The sequence below is a fragment of the Nerophis lumbriciformis genome, linkage group LG10, assembly GCF_033978685.3.
Source record: "Nerophis lumbriciformis linkage group LG10, RoL_Nlum_v2.1, whole genome shotgun sequence".
NCBI classification, from domain to species: Eukaryota; Metazoa; Chordata; class Actinopteri; order Syngnathiformes; family Syngnathidae; genus Nerophis; species Nerophis lumbriciformis.
The window spans coordinates 30,903,572-30,930,318 of NC_084557.2; the positions used below are offsets into that span (position 1 = coordinate 30,903,572).

Sequence of the window (26,747 nt, forward strand, 5' to 3'; positions counted from 1 at the left end):
CTCTTCTTTTCTCTTTTTTCTTCCCTGGGCACCTGACAGTTTTGGCCGTTTTGACATCTTGTGTTGATTTTTTGATGTGGTGACGTCCAAAAAGAGTCATGATACGGGAAGGGAGGGGGCGCACCGTGCGGGGGGAGGAGGGGGGGCGTAATGTTGTAACAAATAATATTTCTATTAAATAGGCTTTACTTTGCATTTTAATTAACGTGGGATTATTTTTTGTATTTAGAAATAATAGTAACAACTTTTTTCTCCAACATTTGTGGCACTGGCATGGCGCCCCCTGATGGACGGCGCCCTTAGCATTTGCCTATACGGCCTATGCTACGGGCCGGCCCTGAGTGTAGGGCAGGCTGTTTGAGAAGATTTAAAATAAAAATAATAACTAATGTATGTACATATACATAGGCTATTATCTATCTTGATTTTTATATTATTTAAGCTATTTATTTTCTTTTTTATTGCATATTTAAGTTGATCTTTCCATTTTTATATTTTTAAATGTAAGCTACAGAAATTTTAGTTTTAATGTTGGCTTTTCTGGCACTTGGTTTAATATTTGTTTTGTTTTATTTAAGGTAGCCTATTTATTTTCTTTTTGTTTGCACATTTAAGTTAATATTTTCTTTGTTATATTTTTAAACGTAGGCTACAGAACATTTAGTTTTTATGTTGGCATTTCTGGTTCTTAATGTATTTGTTTTATTTTGAAGGTATTTATTTTCTTTTGTTTGCATATTTAAGTTTACATTTTCTTTGCTACAGAACATTTAGTTTTTATGTTGGCATTTGTTAAGAGTTTCTTAATTTAATATTTGTTTTTGCACTAAACAAACGAGGCCTATTTATTTAACTGTTGATTGCAAGCATTTTAGTAGGCTATAATTTTTTTTTTTATTTCCCACTTTTATTTATTTCTTATTTTCATTTCAATGCAATAAAACATATTTAACAACCAAGACATTTAGTCACACTTTGTTTATTGGACAGGCCAGAAACGCACACACAGTGTTTTTAAAAGTAACAGAATCTCTACGACAGCTGCAATATTTGTTTGCGAACGTCAAGGGGAGTCTGTCAGGGCAGAGAGCGATTCACGTCTGTCGCCCTCTGGCCCACAGAACTGTAGCTGAGTGATTCAGGTTCGCTTCACACACCTACAAGAACTGACTGGTTGTCGCTGAGGACGTGATTCAGGTTCGCGCTGCACTCAGTCACTCATTCAGAATCAGGACTCGCGAACCTACTGACACAGAGAACTGACTGTGTCGCGGAGGAGGACGTCACATTGAGGATCTCGTTCAGTCACTGTGCACGTCGTTCATTGGGTGCTGAGGGCTTGTGTCGTTCGTGAACTGACACACACCGAGATCTGCCGCTGGGGAAGCTGTTACTGACTGACTCGTGATTCGCCGACCTGCCCACAGAACTGCTGCTGCAGAAGTGATTCAGTGATTCGGTGAACACATTTTTTGAACAAATAAATTTAAGGAACTGATTCTAGTGATTCAGTACAGTCAAAAGAACTGCCCATCCCGTCACTAGTGCTCCTACATATGCCTTCCTCCCTGCACTGCTCAACCAAAAAGCCCGCCTTCTTCCCATGCATGTTGCAATTTCGCCCTCCCCCCTTCACTCGGGAAAGCAAAGTACACAAACAATGAAGGCAGGACAGAGAGTTGCGCAAACGCATTTAGAGCTCTCGAGTTGTTCAGTCCTGACCATTCCTCTCCAAAATGTTGGCCTCAATGCTGCTGCTGCTCTGTGTTATCTTCATCATTTATAATTTCATGTGCCGGAGGCCCAAGAATTTTCCGCCTGGTCCTACAATCGTGCCTGTCCTGGGAAACATACTGAGTCTGAGCCTGGAGAACCCCCTGCAAGACTTCGAGAGGGTAAGAAAAACAAAAACTCTTCAGTGACCCTCATGTTATTTAGAACATAGTTTGTGTGACGTGACAATCTGCAAGGTAAAGCTATGGATTACGACAAAACTAGTAAAACACGTTTTTGTTGGCTTGGATTTTCTCACAATAAATCTTCCATGAATTTTGATTAGGTAACGACACACACACCAATAGTCTGTCCATAGTTGACTACTGTGCCCTTTACTCATATATCTCGTTTAGCTAGAAACCAAACTCAATGGCCTTGACCTTAACACACTATAGGCATGACAATAGGAGCACAAGAGGACACTAATAACAGAAATGAATAAGTAATATCATTGTATTTTAATGGCTGCTGTATAATGGCTCTCATAGAATGTTTATTAATATTTAAAAACACAGACATTTAATGTAATCTTGATAAACAAAGTAGATGTAGTGTTCATTCTGCACCATATTAAACATACTATATGTTTTTTTTAATAGTCAAAGCAGACAAGGACTTAAACTCCTGAGTGCACATTTGTTTTGGTCTTTTGACAGAGTTATACATTTCGTAGAAAATGAATTACCCTGTTTTGCATGACATAACATGTCCATTGCAGAGGATGCTGGCTCTCAGGAGTATATGCAGCAACTTTATCGTAATGCAGTATATTACAGTACCTCCAGCAAGGAGGGTACTTATTCATTTTGTCCAGGCAATTTATCAGTAAATATCAGAAATTGTTGAAAATTAATCAAATTAGGTAAACAGGTATAACATGAGAGCATTTTTTTTCGACTTTATTTAGACTACGTTGAGGTAAGTCTTAGGCATGCTCCAAAACAAATCGATCCACATCCGAATCACATTTCTTATTTACGGTATTCCAATTCTATATAGATTCATATTTTCAAGAATCAGTTTAAAAAAATGTAAAATTAATTAATATTTATTTTCTCTGACAATTGTTAATATTATCATTTATTTTCAAGATTTTTGTTTCATCTGACGTTGCATGGACAAAGATAAGACCTTCTGGAGGAAAGTTCTGTGGTCAGATGAAACAAAAATTGAGCTGTTTGGCCACAATACCCAGCAATATGTTTGGAGGAGAAAAGGTGAGGCCTTTAATTCCAGGACCACCACACCTACCGTCAAGCATGGTGGTGGTAGTATTATGCTCTGGACCTGTTTTGCTGCCACTGGAACTGGTGCTTTACAGAGAGTAAATGGGACGATGAAAAAGGACGATTACCTCCAAATTCTTCAGGACAACCTAAAATCATCAGCCCGGGGGTTGGGTCTTGGGCGCAGTTAGGTGTTCCAACAGGACAATGACCCCAAACACACGTCAAAAGTGATAAAGGAATGGCTAAATCAGGCTAGAATTAAGGTTTTAGAATGGCCTCCCCAAAGTCCTGACTTAAACGTGTGGGCAATGCTGAAGAAACAAGTCCATGTCAGAAAACCAACAAATTTAGCTGAACTGCAACAATTTTGTCAAGAGGAGCGGTCAAAAATTCAACCAGAAGCTTGTGGATGGCTACCAAAAGCGCCTTATTGCAGTGAAACTTGCCAAGGGACATGTAACCAAATATTAACATTGCTGTATGCATACTTTTGACCCAGCAGATATGATCACATTTTCAGTAGACCCATAATAAATTCATAAAAGAACCAAACTTCATAAATGTTTTTTTGTGACCAACAAGTATGTGCTCCAATCACTCTTTCACAAAAAATAAGAGTTGTAAAAATGATTGGAAACTCAAGACAGCCATGACATTATGTTCTTTACAAGTGTATGTAAACTTTTGACCACGACTGTATGTCTAATGTCAGCAGCCAAGAGAAGCTTTAGTAACCTAACCTGTTTTGAAAAGGTTTTAATATAATGATACATTAAGAGAATCGGTTTGAATCAGGAATCTTGTTGAACAAAGAATCGATTCTGAATCGAATCTTCGCCCCAGGAATTTCGGAATCAAATTGTGAGTTCATGTAAGATTTCCATCCTCAGTGAGTATGGTAATTTAGGAAGTGATGTGCTGAATATCCAAATATTTCTTGACATTGACACATTTGTAACACATTGTATATATTTAATATTTGTATTGTGTATTTATGGTGATTTTTTTCAGCTGAGGAAGGCATATGGAAATGTCTATAGTTTGTACCTTGGGCGGAAACCAGCTGTTATTGTCAACGGAGTCCATGCTTTGAAAGAGGCTTTGGTGTCTAAGGCTACGGATTTTGCTGGAAGACCCCAAGACCTTTACGTCAACGACACCACAAATAGAAAAGGTAATTAAGTATACAGTCATGTAAAAAAAAATAGGATGCTCCAAGATTGAACTCTTTGACTCTTGAACGGCTGTAAAAAAAATGTTTTATAAATGTAAAAAAACATGTATACCCCTAATATGTTACCATAGTGAAACTATTATTAAATCCTAACATAAATCAGACCAGCTTAATATTTAAGGAATCACCATTTAATCCTGTAAAGGCGTTTAGGGGACAGAAAAACATGGCCACCATCAAGCAAAACCAAAGACTATTTGTCCAGTGATTATAAAACTACAGTTCTGTACTGTGTATTCTCTATCGTAACTACAGGAGTGATCCTGGCTGACTATGGTTCTAGTTGGAAGGAACATCGTCGCTTTGCTCTGATGACGTTGAGGAACTTTGGTCTTGGGAAGAATTCAATGGAGGAGAGGATTCTGGGAGAGATTGAGTTTATCATTAAAACACTGGAAACGAGTATTGGTATGACAAGTGTGTTTTTTGCAACAGACATGCAGTTACTGTAGCTTTCATTAGGAACATACACTGTTATCTCACTGGTCACCAATCACCATCACCTCTTATAGTTGACACACAAAATAGGTAGAAAAAACATTTTTACCAAACACTGTTGATTTGATACACAGTACACAGTAAATTACCATTTTTTCCCCCCCCATGCAAGTGCATTCTGGTTAAATTTGGGTTTTATGTGTTTTTTTTAAACAGGCAAAACTTTGAGTCCTCAACTTATGTTCCATAATGCATCCTCCAACATCATTTGCCAAGTTCTGTTTGGTCGACGCTACGATTATGATGATGAGTTCATCAAAGTGATTGTTCAGTGTTTCACGGAGAATGCCAAGTTGGCTAATGGACCGTGGGCTATGGTGAGTCAAAGTATTTCCATGACAATGATCAAAACAGCATTACTCTAATACAGTGGTCCCCAACCATGATTTTTTTTTTTATTAAATCAACATAAAAAACACAAGATACACTTACAATTAGTGCACCAGCCCAAAAAACCTCCCACCCCCATTTATACTCATTCACACTCATTCGCACAAAAGGGTTGTTTCTTTCTGTTATTAATATTTCTGGTTCCTACATTATATATCAATATATATCAATACAGTCTGCAGGGATACAGTCTGTAAGCACACGTGATTGTATTCTTTTATGACCATTTGTCCGTGGGACAATATTTTCAAGCGTTGACCGGTCCGCAGTTACAAAAAGGTTGCGGACCACTGCTCTAATAGAGTGATATTCAACTAAGATGTTTTGGAAAAACATTTCTAGAAAACTAAGGACTGGGGGGCCGGACTTCTTTCTTCACTATTAGTCCTACTTTGTATATTCTAAAGGAGTTGTTCTCACACTTGGCTTTCCAAGTACCACCATAATGACCAACATTAAAATACAGGAGCTTAGTAATCCCAAGTATTCACTAAAAACAACAAAGAGTTTTTTTCCCAACAAGTATATTACATATTGTAGAGGGGGGCGTGGTCTGCGGGCCTGCCGCGGAGCGGGGTGTGTACGGACCGGCCTCGAAGCACAGCTGGCAGGTGATTGGATTACCCAGCTGGGGATGATCATCCAATCACCTGCCACGCTTATTAGCAGCAGCCGGACCGAGACACAGTGGTTGGGAGTTGGAGCGAGCGAACACACAGGCACGCAAAACCAAAACAGACTGAAAAGTCGCCGAGCAGAGTGCTGACCTGGTGTGTGACCAAAGTAAAGCAGTGGCCAAACCAGACTCCCGGGCTTCCAAGAAGGTCTATTACGGTCAGGAGAACCCACAGGAGGGCAACCTCCACAAATATGTTTAGCCACTGTAACATGACACAGTTTGAGCAGTGACAATGTGTTTTAATGTAGGAAAATAAAACACTGTACTTTAATGAAGTGACTCTTTGACGTACCACAAGAGGTACACGTAACACAGTTTGAGAATCTCTGAGAACCAGCGTCCTCTGGAGTGGACATTTGATATTGGCCTATATTATAAATGTTGTTACACGATCACTATGTCATTTATAAGGAACTTCTGCAAAAACCTAGTCAAAGATCAACTATTAGACAGCACTCTGGTATTTTTAAGAACCTGCTGCAAAAATGTTAAGTCTCTCACAAGGTTGTTGAACTTAGCTTGCAGGCCACCAGTTGAATAGCACAAATGATGAAAAAGAAAGAACCTAAAATTGAAAATTGAGGAACACTACTCGTATAACTAAAGAAATTAAGTTAATAAGTTACAAGCCACATGGCATTGAAGCAACATGTCAATGCAAGGATCTGCCAATGTGTTTCCAGTGGTCCAAGTTCCTTTACACAACAGGAGCACTCAAGTGTTTCCAGGAATGTGCTGCAAAAACATTAGTCTCCCGTGTTTTGAATTCAACTAATGAATTAGAGGTACTTCTCAGGGTGAAGGAAAACAAGAATGAGGACTTGTATAAGGAGATCAGCAACATGACCGTGGTGTCATTCTTGGAACGAATTTGGCCACCAGAAATATCCCTGCTCCAATACAATTAATTAATTAATATTTTATTTCCCCTGATTTCTATCAATCCCATCCCCCATATTTTATGTAAAGTTACTGACGAGAAGAGCGCAGAAGAACAGTTGGGTGTGTTTCCACTACGCTCGTTGAATGTCTGCAGAGACTGCAAATAAACCTTTGTCAGTATTTTGCAATCGAGGTTGAAAGTGAAAAAGACCAAGTGGAGTTTCCATACTGTAGTCGATCCTCAAGAATGGCAAGTTCAATATGCTAACATTAACCCTCAGACATGGTTAATGGGACGGCGTGGCGCGGTTGGGAGAGTGGCCGTGCCAGCAACCTGAGGGTTCCTGGTTCGATCCCCAGCTTCTACCAATCTAGTCACGTCCATTGTGTCCTTGAGCAAGACACTTCACCCTTGCTCCTGATGGGTCATGGTTAGCGCCTTGCAGTGATGTGCGGTGAGGTTGATGGCTGGTGAGGCACTGACTTCATCACAGTCCGATTTACAAACATATGAACCCTAAAGGGTATCTTATTCACCATTTGATTGGCAGCAGTTAATGGGTTGTGTTTAAAAGCTCATACCAGCATTCTTCCCTGCTTGGCACTCAGCATCAAGGGTTGGAATTGGGGGTTAAATCACCAAAAATTATTCCCGGGCGCGGCGTCGCTGATGCCCACTGCTCCCCTCACCTCCCAGGGGGTGAAGAAGAGGATGGGTCAAATGCAGAAGACAAATTTCACCACACCTAGTGTGTGTGACAATCATTGGTACTTTAACTTAACTTTAACTTTACTCATACAAACTGTAGCACATAAAAAAGCACATTTAATTTAAAAAAACCTTATTATGGTCTTTCCTTTACTTATAAGTGCGGGAACAGTGGTGTTCGTGTTGGAGGAGTTGTGAATGAATGAAATATGAAATCCGTGCTGCAGTCTGCAGGTGTACCTAATGATGTGTCCCTGCAGTCGTTCACGGCTCCTCCATCGCGAGCATTGTTGTTTTTGCACTTTTTGGCTTCTTGTTAAGTGACTTTTTTTGGGTGGATTCGGTCTTGCACGTGTAGGATTTGGGTGTGGGCTTTGGTTGGTGTGGCACTCCCGTCGAGGGGTGCACTAACCGGCACCAGGAGGCGGGATTACGCGAGCCTCACACAGTGCGTCTTCGCAGCAGTTTTATGATTGCTCAGCACAAGAAATACGTTACACACATACAGTTGTTGACAAAATACACTGTACATTATATACCTCAGCTAACTAAACTATGGAAATGTATAATATAATTCATATAGCCATACGGTCTCACAGCACAGCAGGCCAGCAGTTAGCCGAGTCCGCAATCCATGTTGAGGCACAATTGAGTGACATGCCTCAACTGGCTGCTGATCACCGCACCGTCTCTTCTCAGTATTTGAACGGCAAATGTGAAAATTCAGCGATTTTGAATAAAAATAATCTAAAACTGGTGAAGTTAAATGGAAAATAACTGTATAGTATAATCACTGAATACATATAACAATTTAATTAATTTGTTTTCTTTTTATATATTTTTTTCTTTCCATGGCAGGTGAGGCCATCATGGCGTCACTGGCGCCTTGCATGGCAGATCCCGCCATCAATGTGTGAATGTGTGTGTGAATGGGTGAATGTGGAAATAGTGTCAAAGCACTTTGAGTACCTTCAAAGTAAAAAAGCGCTATACAGGTATAACCCATTTACCATAGTCTAGTCTGCAGTGTGGCAATTTAATCAGTGTAAATCTATCGCCTGTAATGGAAATGATCTGTTTGCGCCAATTCTGATTAATATCACTATATTGATCATTTAGCTGATGCAGTTGTTTCAATGGATTGTAGATTGAAGTTTGAAGGCGTGTTTAGTCACAGTACACATACTTTTGTTTTCTGTGTTATTACAGCTCTATGACTCCTTTCCAATGATTCGTAATCTGCCACTGCCCTTCATGAAGTCCTTTGAGAATGTCAAGGTAAGTTATATGGCTTTGTGGTTACACTTCAGCTGTTATAGGCCTGATACTTGATAAGGATAATGTGGTTGAGATAATGGAGGGATATAGTAGAGTGACAAGTGCCTATATTGAAACAGAATTGTCCACATTTGTGAGTCTAAAAAGCTTTTAAAGAAATAATAATCAATCTGCATATGTTTTATGAACAAAACTTTACAGAATAGAGTATTAGACAAAAGGTAAAAATGCCAGATGTGACTCACCAGATCATTTTATGTGGCCAGCAAAAAGCACTTCTTTTGTCTTCTGAAATTATTTTGTTCTTTAAATATTGACAGAAAAAAATGTACTGTGTGCAATTTCATATCTTCTAAACTTCAATATTATCTGCTCATGCAACCTATTTATTTCAGGTATTTTGGGGGGTGTTATCAAAAATGCTGCTTGTCACACTGACTTATGAATTCAAAGGAAGTTGTCCTTGAAGTCTGTAAGTTAAAAAAATAAATAATTAAATGCATAGGCAATAGTGTAATGAGGCTATTTAATGTTTACAAAATTCAATGTTGTTTACTTCCCTGTACTAAGTGTGTCCCGACGCCGAAGACTGACTTGTTACTCATATCTCAAAATATCAAACACTCGAAAGTGAAGCATTTATAATTGATTTCATTTCAGAAACTACATTACAAAAACAAAAAACAACCACTCAAAAGACCTAATCCAGTATTACATTTATTGAAAATGTATAAAACAACAGTTGAAAACTATAAACATAAAAAATCCATAGATAATTAAAAACAAACATATTAATCTATCTCAGCAGACTGTACTGTGCTGTTGCCACCCTTTTATTTTCAATGGGATGTGTGATTGTGAATGTTGTTACAAAACAAGTACTTGGACATGTGTAGTAATAATTAATGCATAAATAATAAAAACGGCTGCCTACCAGCTCTGCCCCCCTCTCCTTCGTAGAGGGGGGCACAGATTTGGTGACCACAGATGAAGCGCTAGCTGTCCAAAGTCGGGACCCAGGGTGGACCACTCATCTGTGCATCAGTTGGGGACGTCTCTGCGCTGCTGACCTGTCTCCGCTCAAGATGATCTCCTACTGGCCCCACTATGGACTGGACTCTCACTATTATGTTAGATCGACTATGGACTGGACTCTCACTATTATGTTAGATCCACTATGGACTGGACTCTCACTATTATGTTAGATCCACTATGGACTGGACTCTCACTATTATGTTAGATCCACTATGGACTGGACTCTCACAATATTATGCTAGATCAGTGGTTCTTAACCTTGTTGGAGGTACCAAACCCCACCAGTTTCATATGCGCATTCACCGAACCCTTCTTTAGTGAAAAATAAAATGTTTTTTTTCCAAATTCAAGACAAGTTATATGTTTTTGTTAACACTTTAGTATGGGGAACATATTCTAAGTAACAAAGACTTAATTTAGAGTTTTTTGGACACTAGGGGAACATATTCTAAGTAACAAAGACTTAATTTAGAGTTATTTGGTTAGGGTTAGGGTTAGGGTTATAATGAAGCCATGCCGAATAAGGCTTTAATAAGTACTTAATAATGACTAGTTAAGAGCCAATATGTTACTAAGTTGCATGTTAATAAGCAACTAATTAATGGTGAATATGTTCCCCATACTAAAGTGTTACCATGTTTTTATACTGGTGCACAAAATGAACCGTGCATGAACATCACCTCGTTCAAACAACAAAACCAACACAGTGCATAAACTCACAACAAATTACAAACCTGCAAATCAGTCTTACTTCTGCTGTTGCCATATCCTTAATACGCAGATAGGGAGAAGTTTTTATTTACACGATGAGTCGGGTGTGTCTTGACCTCCGCCGAACCCCTGAGCCCGACTCACCGAACCCTTTGGGTTCGATCGAACCCAGGTTAAGAACCACTGCGCTAGATCCACTCGACGTCCATTGCACCGGCCGCCCAGGTTTCTCATTGTTATCCCATTTGGTTGTGTTTTTCCTTGCCCCGATGTGGGATTTGAACCGAGGATGTCGTTGTGGCTTGTGCAGCCCTTTGAGACACTCGTGATTTAGGGCTATATAATCAATCAATCAATGTTTATTTATATAGCTCTAAATCTCGAGTGTCTCAAAGGGCTGCACAAGCCACAACGACATCCTCGGTTCAAATCCCACATCAGGGCAAGGAAAAACTCAACCCAATGGGACAATGAGAAACCTTGGAGAGGACCGCAGATGTCGCCCCCCAGGGCGATCGGTGCAACGGACGTCAAGTGGATCTAGCATAATATTGTGAGAGTCCATTCTATAGTGGAATTAACATAATAGTGAGAGTCCAGTCCATAGTATGGCCAGCCGGAGACCATCCCGAGCGGAGACAGGTCAGCAGCGCAGAGACGTCCCCAACCGATGCACAGCCTAGCGGTCCACCCCCGGGTCCCGACTTTGAACAGCCAGTGCTTCATCCGTGGCCACCGAACTAAGTAAACATTGATTGACCAGCTAAAATCAAGAAAGCATTTTAATATGTTTTTCCCTGTTATGCTTTACTGTCACATATTCGTCCGAGCTGAGTTTAAGAAAAAAGTTTGTATTAACTTTCTCTTATGTTTTTAGACTTGCCAAAAAATTGCAAAGCGCGTGTTGGCTGAGCACAAGAGTACCAAAGTTCCGGGACAACCACGAGACTTTATGGACTGCTATCTGGATGAACTGGAAAAGGTCACCAAATACTAAAAAGATAAACGACACTCCTTTTTTAAATATGTTGTTTTTTTATATGAATTGAATCAAATACTCTATCATTTCAGTACTTAACTGCTAAGTTACAACTCCTAAAGGAATTTTGTTGAGTATTTTATGGGTTTTATTGAATCCCTTTTTTATTTTTTTTATTTACTTTTTTTTAGAAAGCTGATGATAAGTCCTCATTTTCAGAGGATCAGCTCCTCATGTACGCTCTGGACCTTCACTTTGCCGGTACAGACACCACATCTAACACCCTTCTGACTGGATTCCTCTATCTTACGACCCACCCACACATACAAGGTGACCTCACTCATAATTAAGCCTTATTTCAATTTGGCTATTTAGTATTTCTGTATGGTATCCGGCGTCTAACACACTGAAATTACATGTTGGAGTCACTGATGGTTTTTAGGTTGAATCGCATTATGTCTGTGCTGGCAGCGAGGCTTCAATCCCCACTAATTTACAGTGCAAGTGGGAATTGTTCTTTGAGTAGTCTGCATTTTCCCCCAAAGTCACTTGGGATAGACACCTGCTCCAGGCAACCATGAAACATAAAATAAATCAATGGATTTTTCCCCCCCATTGTGCATGCCCTTTCAGTTTCAGTTAGTGCGCAGGTATATCAACAATTAATTGAGGGTGGGTCCTAATGCAGAGAACGAAGGCAGTGTCCGTTTCAGTTTTCTGTTCTCAGTAAATTCGGACTTATTCTGTCACGGTCAGAAGTTTATGTACGCTCATCACACGCAATTTTACATGGCGATTTCAACACTTTCTAATTTGGTGATGAAAACTACAACTAAGATTATTACACATTACAATCAAACCGCTGGTGTGTACAAATACAATACCTAGAGTATAAATACTTAGTAGGGCGCAACATAAGACGAAACTGGTACGTTCAACTTAATGGCAAAGACCAGGCAACACACAGTAGTCTATGCACTACTGCCATCTAATGTCTTGGAATTGCAACTGCATGCAAAGTCTACTATGTCAGTGTTTTTCAATCTTTTTTGAGGCAAGGCACATTTTTCTCATTAAAAAATCCGGAGGCATACCACCAGCAGAAAACGTTAAAAAATGAAACTCCACCAGGTCGTCGTGCCTTATTTTGAGTTTGTTGGTGTTTTCCTGTGTGCAGTGTTTTAGTTCTTGTCTTGCGCTGTTATTTTGGTAGCCCTTCCTGTTTTGTTGGTATTTTTCTGTAGCAGTTTCATGTCTTTTTTTGAGCGCTATTCCGCACACCTGGTTTGTGTTAGCAAGCAAGACTATTTACATTGTTGCTATCCTTCTTTGTGTGGACATTGTTGATTGTCATGTCAAGAACGGATGTACTTTGTGGACGCTGTAAGTTTTTGCTGTCGTCCAGCATTCTGTTTCTGTTTACTTTGTAGCCAGTGCAGTTTTACTTTCGTTTTGCATAGGCATTGCCTTTCACTTTCGTTAATTTTTGGTTAAAAGCATTACATACCTTTTTACCTGCACACTGCCTCCCGATGTGGTCTGCATATTGGGATCACAACAAACCATCCTCGTCTCACCCGACACATTCCGACTTTTACAAAGCAATTAACTACCTGCTGCCACCTACTGACATGGAGTATTATGTGGTTACCCTGCTGAGTTTTACACAGCACAGACACTAAGCAACGACACATTATTTGCAGATTATAATTATTGATTTGCAAAAAATATTTTTTGGATCAATTAGGTGAATTGCATAATTTCCCACGGCACACCAGACAATATCTCACGGCACACTAGTGTGCCGCGGCACAGTGGTTGAAAAGCACTGTACTATGTAATATTTGTAAATGGCGACTCGATAGTCAAAAGTATAATAACACTACAAAATATAACAAATTGACAGCACAGTTATAATAATGAGCTCATTTGTAAATGTTACATTTAATTTTTTTAATTTTTAACAGTTATGAACACGCACACAACTTACCAAAATCTATTAAAACACATTCCTTGTCGGGACCACACTTGGTTTCAAAGGCTGTACACTAGAGATGCGCGGATAGGCAATTATTTCATCCGCAACCGCATCACAAAAGTCGTCATCCATCCGCTATCCATCCGAACCAACATTTTATCAAAACCACACCCGCCCGCCATCCGCCCGTTGTTATATAGCTAATATAGACGATGCAAGGCATTAGTGAGGTTAGAAAGCTTTTGCCTGTTAAAGAAAGCAGACTGATCCAATGTAGCAGAGACATTCAATGCGTGCCACGCATTAATATCTCTTGGCCACGGATTAGTGGCTAAGAGATATTAATGTGTGATAATATTATTTATCATTATTATAATATTATTGTCATTTCCATTAAGAAAGTGTTGACTATTGTTGATTGGCAACAATATTAAACACTTTCTTAATGGAAATGACAGTGTGAGGAACGCACTCCTGATCTGAGGGCATTGGCCCTCAGATCAGGAGTGCGTTCCTCACACTTTGTGTGCGCAGTTGCAGCAAGCAGAACGAGGCTTTTAAGAAGTTAAAAAAATGTTTTAGAAAGACTAGGCCTATATTTTCGTTAGGTAAAAAAAATGTTCTGAATTTATTTCAATGAATATTAACTTGTGAACATTATAATGCTCAAATAGGGACGAGGGCGGGGTGCACAGTGAAGCAGTGAACAATTTCGCGACAAAGATGAACCTTTATTGATTGATCTGCAGCCATGACAAAATGTCAGACATTCTCCATTGTCAACGACAGGCAGGAAAATAAAGATAAACACATAGCCTATGTTGTAGGCATAGGCATAGGCTCATACGTTTTTAAGTTGAAATAAAAAAATAAATAAAAAATATGCCTCATAAGCCTTAGGCTGTCAATCACGCGCACAAACCTAAATTATACAATAACATATGTATGTCATCTCTATTTAAACAAAAATAAATTAAATAAAAAATAATAATAAATTACCTGCAACTTATTGGCCAAGGCAAATAGCTGAAGGGGGGAAATCAAACCCATCAGACTGCACTTTATCATCAAACTTGAATTATAATGAAAATAAACGGTCACGACAAACAAAGCAGGCTAAATATCCTTACATTGTCGCCAATCGGAGATGCGCTTCACTTGAAAGCGAGGCCAAATAATTATTCACACATAGTAGTATATCTCGAATAGAAAAAAAACACAATAAACAACGCAATTGCCTTAATTCCTTTGCATTGTAGTGCGCCCAAACAACACGTAACCATCAAAATTATTTAGCTGACCGAACTCAATATAGATTAGACATGGGCTTATTTGGTATAGCCTATAGGTAACGTAGACTAATTCGTTTAACATATCCAACCGTATGTATACTTACTTTTTTTGTTTGTTAGCACTATGTAGGAATAAAATGGCATCTACAGTGCCAGGATTCATGCGAGAGCGCCTGGCCTCTAAAATGCGCCCTGCTGCGCTGAAGGAGCGTTCACTTGCGCCACTTGTTGCTGGGACGCGGTGCCATCTTTTTCTTTTTTTCTTCTTCTTCTGTAGTGTTGTGTTGTGCTGCAGTGCCTGATGAATAATTGACTGTTTCAAAGAGTGCTGCTCGTTTTTCGTATGTGGGTAACAACATTTAACTATGTATATATATTTCCGAATTGGTTCAACCGCCCGATCTATTTAAAATCTATTTTTTTCGTCATGTCACCCGCCCGACCCGCAGATTATCCGCGCACTCCGCGGTTGTGTCCGCAAACCGCGCATCTCTACTGTACACCCTTTGGTACTTAGCTCTTTCCTTAACCTTAAAGGAGTCATTTTGTGATTGTTTTCTACATTTAAAACACTTCTCTATGGTCTACAAAACATGTAATGATGGTTCTTTTGTAAAAATTGTGCATTGATTATGTTTATTGAAAATCTTCAAGCCGCTTTCTGACTGTCTCTTCAGAATGCGTCGTTTTGTGAAGTGAAGTGAATTATATTTATATAGCGCTTTTCTCTAGTGACTCAAAGTGCTTTTACATAGTGAAACCCAATATCTAAGTTACATTTACACCAGTGTGGGTGGCACTGGGAGCGGGTGGGTAAAGTGTCTTGCCCAAGGACACAACGTTTTGTGGGTGGTCTTATTTATGTGCCTCCACTTCGACTGCGGCTTCTCCTTGTAGGTCATTTTTAGCGCTTCCATATCGAGTCTACTGACAGATATAAGGTAGAACTATACGCTACTTTTTATGAGAAATGGCAACAGCGGAGGATGCCTCCGCCTTGCCTTCATGGTTTGATTTCATATTTTTCGGGACCTATGCAGATCCCAAATACACAAAAACAGGTAGCAATAGGTAAGGAAAGTTGGTTTTGCATAAAAGGTCCCATTTAAAAGATAATTAGGACACCACATGCTTGACATGAACGCGCAAAAATGGGCTAAAACAAGACGTAAGGCGGAGAATAAGGAATCAGCCTAATAAAATGTCGGAAATTTATATCTACAATTTACATCTACATATTTTATGTATGAACATAAATTTGCAGAAAATATCAGTGCAACCTCTCAAGGCGAGCAACATATTCAGTGCCGCCAGTGTTTCAGAATCAGAATCAGAAATACTTTTGGGGGGCTTTTTTGTGATTATCCCGGCATAAAACGTCTAAATTAGCGGCAGCTTTTTCAGTAAATAGCGGCAAAAATGCAATGTTTGGAAACATATTTTTTTAATAACATTGAATCAACTTTTGATTTTATGAATTTATTATCAATGTTTTTTAGGTTTCCTTGTAAACCTAACCTCAAAAAGCAAATAGTTTCAACAAGAATTGGAAAACAAATACTGTATTGATGTTTTAATCGGCCGGACCGACTTAAAAGTAGACACCTAATGGAAGTAAAATACGCATACTTATTGCTCAATGTCAAATTGTTTAACTATTAATTCAGTACAACTAAAAATAGTGAAAATTAATTCTAAGCACAGTAAAAAACACCATCAAAGTTTTCCTAATTTTCTGCTGTCGTCCACTCTGTGTATGTTTTGAGCTTAAACATTTATTTATGTTCCGACACATTTACACCCTCACATTAAGAGCTTTTGTGAACTGTTCAGATAACTTTTGTTGGTAAATGAGAGACAATTTGTTATGAACTGATTAAGGGGGGGACCCCGGGATGCAGAGACGGGAGGCAAGGGTGAATAACAAAAAGGAGAACATTTAATAAGTCCAAAAAGGGTAACAAAAGGCGATGGGGCAGAAGTACACACCATGAATACGAACAAAAACTGGTTCCTCAGTGGTCGGCAGGGGAAAAGCCAGGGCGCACTAAGCTCAGCAACAAGACCTTGCTGCCTCAAGGAGGCTAGGAAAACAAACACAAAGGGGTTAGGAATTACAGGAATAAAGAGAGGCAACGTACCGAGACTGACGAGGCGAAGCAGACGCATGCACGTGGGAGGTGCAGGAAAAAATAACCGGCAAAGCCCAGATGTGGGTGACGAGCTTAAATACTCCTCGGTAACAGTAGGTTGCAGGTGTGCCTTAGTGTCCGCCCCTTGCTGGAGACTAATGAGCAGAGGAAACACATCAGAATAAAAGAGAAGGCAGGGAAATAAAAACACAACACAATTAGAGATTATCATCACACTCTATCATGTAAATTTGCCTCTTTGCTAGGTCAGCGTTGCAAATGAAAATTTTATTTTTGTTAGCTTGCATAAGTCGAGCTTGAATGAAGTAAATGTTTATCTCCTATTTACCCAGAAGGCTTAGCGATGTGGACAGGAACAGAAAGTATATCTGAGCTTACGCAGGTAAACGACAATTGTTCTGTTCGAGCAATAAAAGGTGATATATCACTGCTGGACTCTAGAAAGAGGTTCCCCAGCCTCCGAAGCAGAACCTCCAGGTTCTGTAACAGTTTCTTCCCTCAGGCCGTAAGACTCTTGAACGCATCATAATAATCCCCTCAATTACCCACAAAAATGGATTAACTCGCTGGAATATAAAGACAATATAACATACATCCATAAACCTGGATACATATGCAAAAGTGCAATATGTTTATCTGTACAGTAATCTATTTATTTATATCTGTACCTTATTGCTTTTTTATCTTGCACTACCATGAGCTAATGCAACGAAATTTCGTTCTTATCTGTACTGTAAAGTTCACATTTGAATGACAATAAAAATGAAATCTACGTGTAAGTCTAAGTCATATTTTATTACAGGTTGCTGTTTCGTCTACTCAAGAACCAAACATAAGTTTTGATGAGAGAGTTGATGTGCGCGTTTGAGCGCCGCTCAGGGACAAATTTGTTTTGCCAAATTGACATTGACTGTGCGCTGAAGTTGCAGGCATTGGACAAAGTGGCCTCGAAGCACAGCTGGCAGGTGATTGGATTACCCAGCTGGGGCTGATCATCCAATCACCTGCCACGCTTATTAGCAACAGCCGGGCCGAGACACAGTGGTTGGGAGTTGGAGCGAGCGAACACACAGAAAAACCAAAACAGACTGAAAAGTCGCCGAGCAGTGGGAATTGGTTGAACTTGCGTGAATTGGTGCAATCGCAACATTGTGAAATTCTGTCGGGACTGACTAATTATAATAATGGAAGATGCTTGTATTGTTCACATATCAAGTTCCTTTTTACCCTAACACTCTTCTTTTTCCTGCTCTAATAGAGTGATATTCAACTAAGATGTTTTGGAAAAACATTTCTAGAAAACTAAGGACTGGGGGGCCGGACTTCTTTCTTCACTATTAGTTCTACTTTGTATATTCTAAAGGTGTTGTTCTCACACTTGGCTTCCCAAGTACCACCATAATGACCAACATTAAAATACAGGTGCTTAGTAAGCCCAAGTATTCATTAAAAACGACACAGAGTTGTTTTTTTCAACAAGTATATTAAATATTGTAGAGGGAGACGTAGTCTGCGGGCCTGCCGTGGAGCTGGGTGTGTAAGGACCGGCCTCGAAGCACAGCTGGCAGGTGATTGGATTACCCAGCTGGGGCTGATCATCCAATCACCTGCCACGCGTATTAGCAGCAGCCGGGCCGAGACACAGTGGTTGGGAGTTGGAGCGAGCGGACACACAGGCACGCAAAACCAAAACAGACTGAAAAGTCGCCGAGCAGTGGGAATTGGTTGAATTTGCGTGAATTGGTGCAATCGCAACATTGCGAAATTCTGTCGGGACTGACTAATTATAATAATGGAAGATGCTTGTACTGTTCACACATCAAGTTCCTTTTCACCCTAACACTCTTCTTTTTCCTGCTCTTTTTGTCAGAACGTTGCCAACAGGAAATAGATCAGGTGTTAGAAGGGAAGGATCAGGCGTGTTTTGATGACAGACATAACATGCCATACATGCAGGTAAATTATAATAACAATAATGCAATACTGGTCATAATAAGGCTTGAGATCATTTAAAATTTACGAAACAGGTTAAGTGTATAAAGGCAGTGTATGAAGACTTAAAATAGTGGTTGTTAGGATACTTCAAGGTTTCTAAGTAAAAGTAATTTTTCTGTAAGACGTACATTTTGACTTTTAATTAAATGAATCGTTCTATTTTCAGGCTGTAATCCATGAAGTGCAGAGAATAGCCAACACTGTGCCACTTAGTGTCTTTCACTGTACAACAAAAAACACAGAGCTAATGGGATATTCCATTCCTAAGGTAAGCCTGACACTGTCACCACTGTTTGGCCAGAAGGGCACTTGTGAAGCTTTTTTTTCAAAATAATTCGCCTGGATTCCACTTGGAAGGCAACACGGTGACAGCAACTGAAATGATTGTTCTTGACTCTAAGCTTTTGTGTTTAGTGAAGACAAACTCACATAAAGTGGAACTGCACATTTTTTGGAATGTTGCCTATCGTTCACAATCATTATGAAAGACATGACAACAGATGGATTATTTTATTTTTCTTATGCATTATAACTTGTAAATAAATGTAAGTAAAAGTCTGCTTACAGCGCATCCAATGGGAGCTCCACTATTCCGCCCATACAATCCAATAAAACACCATTGAAAAAGCGCCAACAATCCTCCATTTACATTTCGTGACTTGAATACTAACCAAGTACTAGGGATATTGTTAATATAAGCGCTAACGCAGACAAACTATTCAAACTATCCCTATGTTTATGTCAGGTTCAAACACTGATGACATCTATTAAACAAGACAAGAAGCAAAGAATCAAACAGAGGCAGAATTAAATTTGGACTCAGTTGAGGAGAGACGCCGTCAACCTGTAACCTCTTACAGTGTCTTAGCACGCTCTGACGAAAAAGGTTTACGTCTCCTCCTTTATTTGGACACTCCCTGTTTACACAACAACATCTGCTTCCAAAGGAATGGGGAGTATGTAAACAGTCATTGTTTTCGGTCACATTAACACAAAAGAAAAAGATGCCTCGGGCTTGGGCTAGTCCTGGATTCAGCTTGAGCAGGTCTTCGATGACAATAGATAACCCCCTCCCGTCTCCTCCCATCGTACACAATGGAGTTTTCCAAGCCTTTGCTTGGTGCAACAAAGACAACCTCTTGTCTGTTCATTGGGAACCTAGAGAACGGAAAGTTTTTTGATAATTTACATACAATTTTTCTGACAGTTTACATCATCCAGTAGTCTGCTGCTTTCTTATTATTATATTATAGAGGTTTATTTGAAATAGGGACAGATACAAAAACATAGACATCTGAAACAGTTATCCAATGTATGCATCATAGTGTTTGTAGCCAAAGCTAATTTACAACACTTGTCCCCAACAACAACAACAACACAGATCCAACATCATTAAAATAGGAAAATAAAAAATAGAATGAGTCGATAATAATGATAATAGTAATAATATAGACAAAGTGCAAACTAGAGTTAAAAGCCAATACTAATAATAACACAGACAAAGTGCAGACTAGATAAAAACCAATTAGTAAAAATGAGTAAAAACTAAACATGGGAACACGATTGTTGCTCAACTAGCCATAATTTTGTTTGTTTTTTGAAAGTGACAAGTGTAGGCATACTTTTCAAAGTGTCCGGTAAAGAGTTCCATAGTTGTGGTCCTTTTATTGAAAAGGCAGTTTCAATAAAAGCCTTCCTTGCTCCCTGGAAGTTTAAATATAGATCATAAATCATGCATCTCACCTGGACGGAAGAAGTCTGAGTAGGTATTCCGACAAGATGGTACACTTTGACAGCCATTTAGGGCCTGAAAATGGGGAGAACGACACGGAAAGACGCCTGGTCCCCTTCCTTGCCCTCCCCACCCCGTTTCTTTGTGGGGATTATGAGTCATTCTTCATCTAAACAGCAATACATGGACATCCTAGCAATCAGCATCCCAATGACAGCAGACCTTGTACAATAAGTGATGTTTTATCATGTTTGTTGGCGCTCATTTAGTCTGCAGTGAGTAATAATTTGTGATGAAGAAAAAACAAAAACAAACGTGATGTTGCTTTTTAAATTATTGCGCCGTGTATGCTTAAAATGATCGAAATACATAAAAAATAAATGTTATGATAAATGTGCCTGTTATGACATTACATATATACTTACATCATGTATATTTTTTAAGGGCTTTTTTGCTCGGCTCCTAAAGGCTCCATTGTGAGTGGACTTTTGATCGCATTTACTTAATATTTAGAATGAAAAACAAAATTATAAAAAGTAAAAACATCCATCGTCATGTCTTTCATAATGATTGTGAATGATGGGCAAAATTCCAAAAAAAGCGCAGTTCCCCTTCAAGCCTCAAATGTATCATGTAGTATTCGTGGCATGGTTTGGCTTCTTAGGGCACAATGATCATCCCAAACCTGACATCAGTGCTGCACGAGGAAGGCCAGTGGAAATGTCCTCATCAATTCAACCCTGAGAACTTCCTCAATGGCCAGGGGGAGTTTGTAAAACCTGAAGCTTTCATGCCTTTTTCTGCAGGTACCTGTACGAATGTTTGAAAATACATTTAGGTGAACTTGCTGTGAACGACTTCTCTCTTACTTATGCGTCAGGTCCTCGCATGTGTCTTGGTGAAGGTCTGGCTCGCATGGAGCTCTTCCTCATCATGGTGACTCTTCTGAGGAAGTTCAAGTTCATGTGGCCTGAAGATGCTGGAGAACCAGACTTCACTCCTGTCTATGGAGTCACTCTTACTCCGAAGCCTTATCACATGAAGATCACACTCAGGGCTTTGTAGTGCAGCTGTCTGTAATCCATCCATCCATCCATCCATCCATCCACCCATCCATCCATCCATCCACCCATGTAACCATCCATCCATGCAAGCCCCCGTCTTACAAGCGTCCATCCATCCATGCAAGCAAACAACCAACAAGCATCCATCCATCCATATATCCATTAAGAATCGATCCAACTGGCATCCGTTCATTCATCCAGCAAGTATCTCATCCATCCATTCAGCGAGAATCCATCTTGCAAGCATGTATCCATCCGTACAACTAGCAGGCGAAGCATCCATCCATCCATCCATCCATCTAAGCATCCTTCCATGCAAGCCCCTGTCTTACAAGCGTCCATCCATCCATGCAAGCAAACATCCAACAAGCATCCATCCATCTATCCATTAAGAATTCATCCAGCAATTATCTATCCGGCATCCATCCATTCAGCGAGAATCCATCTCGCAAGCATGTATCCACCCGTGCAACCAACAGGCGGGCATCCATCCATCCATCAACCCATCCATCCGTCCATCTATCCATCCATTGATCCAGCAAGCATTTATCCATCCATCCATCTATCCATCCATTGATCCAGCAAGCATTTATCCATCCATCCATCTATCCATCTAAGCATCCTTCCATGCAAGCCCCTGTCTTACAAGCGTCCATCCATCCATGCAAGCAAACATCCAACAAGCACCCATCCATCCATCTATCCATTAAGAATCCATCCAACAAGCATCCGTTCATTCATCCAGCAATTATCTATCCGGCATCCATCCATTCAGCGAGAATCCATCTTGCAAGCATGTATCCACCCGTGCAACCAACAGGCGGGCATCCATCCATCCATCAACCCATCCATCCGTCCATCTATCCATCCATTGATCCAGAAAGCATTTATCCATCCATCCATCTATCCATCCATTGATCCAGCAAGCATTTATCCATCCATCTATCCATCTAAGCATCCTTCCATGCAAGCCCCTGTCTTACAAGCGTCCATCCATCCATGCAAGCAAACATCCAACAAGCATCCATCCATCCATCTATCCATTAAAAATCCATCCAACAAGCATCCGTTCATTCATCCAGCAATTATCTATCCGGCATCCATCCATTCAGCGAGAATCCATCTTGCAAGCATGTATCCACCCGTGCAACCAACAGACGGACATGCATCCATCCAGCAAGCAATCATCCAACAAACGATCCATGAATCAATTAATTCACGGATCCATTCATCAAGCCATCCATCCATCCATCCAGCTTCTGTCCTTCAATCCTTAAAGCCATCCATCTAGAAAGCATGCCTCACCCATCTGGCAAGCATCCGTCGATTCATCGATCCTTGAATTCTTAAATCCATCCATCCATGCATCTATGCATCAGTGTATTTAGCATCCATCTATCCAGCATCCATCTATACTTGAATGTGTCTATCCTGCAAGCATCCGTCCATCCATCCAGCCATGCATCCATCTAGCAAGCCTCAATACATCCATTTATCCATCCATACGTCGATCCTTAAGTTCATCCATCTAGAAAGCATACATCCATCCATCAAGCAAGCATCCCTGGATTCATCGATCCTTGAATCCATCCATCAATCCATCTCTCCATGCATTCAGCATCCATCCATTATATTAGATGTATAGTACACTTTTTCACCAGTTGTGTGCTTCATATTATTATCAATCCATCCAGCATTCATCTATCCTTGAATTCATCTATCCTGCAATCATCCGTCCATCCATCCATCCATCCATCTAGCAAGCATCAATACATCCATTTATCCATCCGTACATCAACCCTTAAATTCATCCATCTAGAAAGCATCCATCCATCCATCAAGCAAGCAACCATCGATTCATCGATCCTTGTATCCATCCATCTACCCATCTCTACATGCATTCAGCATCCATCCATTATGTTAGATGTAAATACACTTTTTCACCAATTGTGTGTTTCATATTATTATTCTGTTATGATTAGGGCTGTCAGTGGTTAATAACAACAACAACAAAGTACTTTAACGGCGCGATTAAACATGCATGCTTCCTTTCTGACCCACGGTCCGTTCCGTAGCGTGGGGAAATGTTTTAGTTACAAAAATAGCGAGCAGAAATGTACAAAGAAAGGATATATTATTGAAAGCTCAGGTCCAAAGCCACGGCAAATCGTCTCTGACAAGACAAAACCATTTTTTGAATCCACAATTGGCGTGAGTCGTCATCATTGAAACAATTGGCTGCTGGGGCGCTTGCATTCAAAGGGGTGGGGCTTCACTTCTTCACTTCTAAATTACAGCTTACTGCATTCCTTGACAACATAAACTGTTATCAATTGTTACTGTAACTGATTTAGTAAGATGGTATAGAAGCACAGCAGAAAGGAGGCATAGGTACAAAGTCCAGAGGCATTTTTTATGTGTCTGTCATCAAAACATGTTCTCAAACGAATCACACACTTCAGGCTTTAAAGGGGAACATTATCACAATTTCAGAATTGTTAAAACCATTAAAAATCAGTTCCCAGTGGCTTATTATATTTTTCGAAGTTTTTTTCAAAATTTTACCCATCACACAATATCCCTAAAAAAAGCTTCAAAGTGCCTGATTTTAACCATCGTTATAAACACCCGTCCATTTTCCTGTGACGTCACATAGTGAAGCCAACACAAACAAACATGGTGGAAAGAACAGCAAGCTATAGCGACATTAGCTCGGATTCAGACTCGGATTTCAGCGGCTTAAGCGATTCAACAGATTACGCATGTATTGAAACGGATGGTTGTAGTGTGGAGGCAGGTAGCGAAAACAAAATTGAAGAAGAAACTGAAGCTATTGAGCCATATCGGTTTGAACCGTATGCAAGCGAAACTGACGAAAACAACACGACAGCCAGCGACACGGGAGAAAGCGAGGACGAATTCGGCGATCGCCTTCTAACCAACGATTGGTATGTGTTTGTTTGGCATTAAAGGAAACTAACAACTATGAACTAGGTTTACAGCATATGAAATACATTTGGCAACAACATGCACTTTGAGAGTGCAGACAGCCCAATTTTCATCAATTAATATATTCTGTAGACATACCCTCATCCGCTCTCTTTTCCTGAAAGCTGATCTGTCCAGTTTTGGAGTTGATGTCAGCAGGCCAGGGAAGCTAGGGCCGATAGGGTGTTTAGCTCGCTCGTCTGCGGGAACAAACTGCCGCCATTGCTTGCCGTGCTAGCGAGGTCCTTTGTCCCTGAATTGCTCACACACTCCGGCAGATTCAATGGGGGTCTGGTGGCAGATTTCTTTGACTTTATCGTTGGAAATGCATCTGCTTTGAGTGTCGCAGGATATCCACACATTCTTGCCATCTCTGTCGTAGCATAGCTTTCGTCGGTAAAGTGTGCGGAACAAACGTCCAATTTCTTGCCACTTTCGCATCTTTGGGCCACTGGTGCAACTTGAATCCGTCCCTGTTCGTGTTGTTACACCCTCCGACAACACACCGACGAGGCATGATGTCTCCAAGGTACGGAAAACAGTCGAAAAAACGCGAAATAACAGAGCTAAATTGACTCGGTGTTTGAGAAAATGGCGGATTGCTTCCCGATGCGACGTCACATTGTGACGTCATCGCTCCGAGAGTGAATATTAGAAAGGCGTTTAATTCGCCAAAATTCACCCATTTAGAGTTCGGAAATCGGTTAAAAAAATATATGGTCTTTTTTCTGCAACATCAAGGTATATATTGACGCTTACATAGGTCTGGTGATAATGTTCCCCTTTCAATAAAAGCGTTCCGTACTACACTAACAAAATAAAAATGTCTTATATTATGATCCTGCTTTGTCATAGATGTTTTGTAATGTAATCTGTGATATTTCTACCTAAATGAATGCTAGCATAGGCGGGGGAATTTTTGTGGCAGGCTGGAATATTGTGTATATTATTTTATAACATGTTCTGGTTGATGGTCCTCAATTACAGAATGTTTAGCAGGCTGAATGTTAGCCTTTGTTTATTAAATAGAAACGGTTAAGACATTGTCATGTAGTGACATGAATACCAGTGACTTGTACAACATGTAATGTACAGAATATCAGAATGTATTTGACAATCCAACCATGATCGTAACAATCCACATTGTCGTTAAAAGCCTGTTCATGTCCATTTTGTGTTGAACTATGTATCAAATAATAATGTTTAATAAACATGTCATTAAAGCAAACATATTGTTCAGTCATAGTTTTAAAAACCTGAAAATGATCATTTTATGGTACACTTATTAATGATAAAAAATGAGATCGATCTGCGATTAATGGTGATTAATTTCGAGTGAACTATGAACAAAATGGAATTATTTGTGATTTAAAAAATTATTCGTTTGACAGCCCTAGCTATGATGCAAAAGTGTATTCGTTATCTAGGGAGCCAGTTTGCCTTATCGAGAACTTACTCACAGGTCATGTAAGTCAAGAATCTCACAAGGCCAGGCACAGAGACCAGGAAGGTAATTTATGTATCCTAAGATAAGAGTTGGAGGAGTCAGGTTATTGCAGAAAAGGTTTTATTTAAAAAAAGCAACAGATTCTAAGGACAAGGTCCAGACACAGACCAGGACAGGAAGTGTTGCCTTGGGAAAGCAAGTCAAATGAGGACATGAAATCCCATGTGCATACACATGAATATGGCTCATTTGTGAAGCGAGGGTTAATCTAAAATCTAAATATTTTTGTTAGTGTTAGTTACTTTGAGCGTACATTTATTCCAAACCAGAGTATACAAATTGTTATGGTTGTGTTTTTTACTCACAATCTGCTTCCAGGTTGCTGAAAAACTTCACAAGTCTGAAGTTAAAATAAAATTGTGTCTTATGTCATTACCTCTGTTTTCAGATTTTGTGTAAAAATAAAATGTGTCCGTGACATTAAAACATCTAATAAAAATCTGTCAATTGTAGTTTCCTTTGCTGGACAGAGAGGATTTGGAGCCTCCCATTTATTAGGGTGAGAGGTGAGTTATACTTTGTACTTATCAGCAGTCGATAACAGAGTCACCTGGGTTCAGATTATAGTACAAACCCTGTTTCCATATGAGTTGGGAAATTGTGTTAGATGTAAATATAAATGGAATACAATGATTTGC

At 39.8% G+C, this 26,747-nt stretch overlaps 1 protein-coding gene across 1 annotated transcript; it reads left to right on the plus strand.

Annotated features, from left to right (window-relative positions):
- Positions 1-1,652: 1,652 nt before the first annotated feature.
- Positions 1,653-25,830, plus strand: LOC133612438 (cytochrome P450 2B4-like). The gene is made up of 11 exons (XM_061969850.2): positions 1,653-1,895; positions 4,017-4,179; positions 4,495-4,647; positions 4,894-5,054; positions 8,607-8,675; positions 11,299-11,403; positions 11,592-11,730; positions 18,694-18,779; positions 18,985-19,086; positions 21,215-21,356; positions 21,431-25,830. The coding sequence occupies exons 1-11, from the start codon at positions 1,737-1,739 to the stop codon at positions 21,613-21,615; spliced, it is 1,464 nt and encodes a 487-aa protein (XP_061825834.1). The 5' UTR covers positions 1,653-1,736; the 3' UTR covers positions 21,616-25,830.
- Positions 25,831-26,747: the final 917 nt, after the last annotated feature.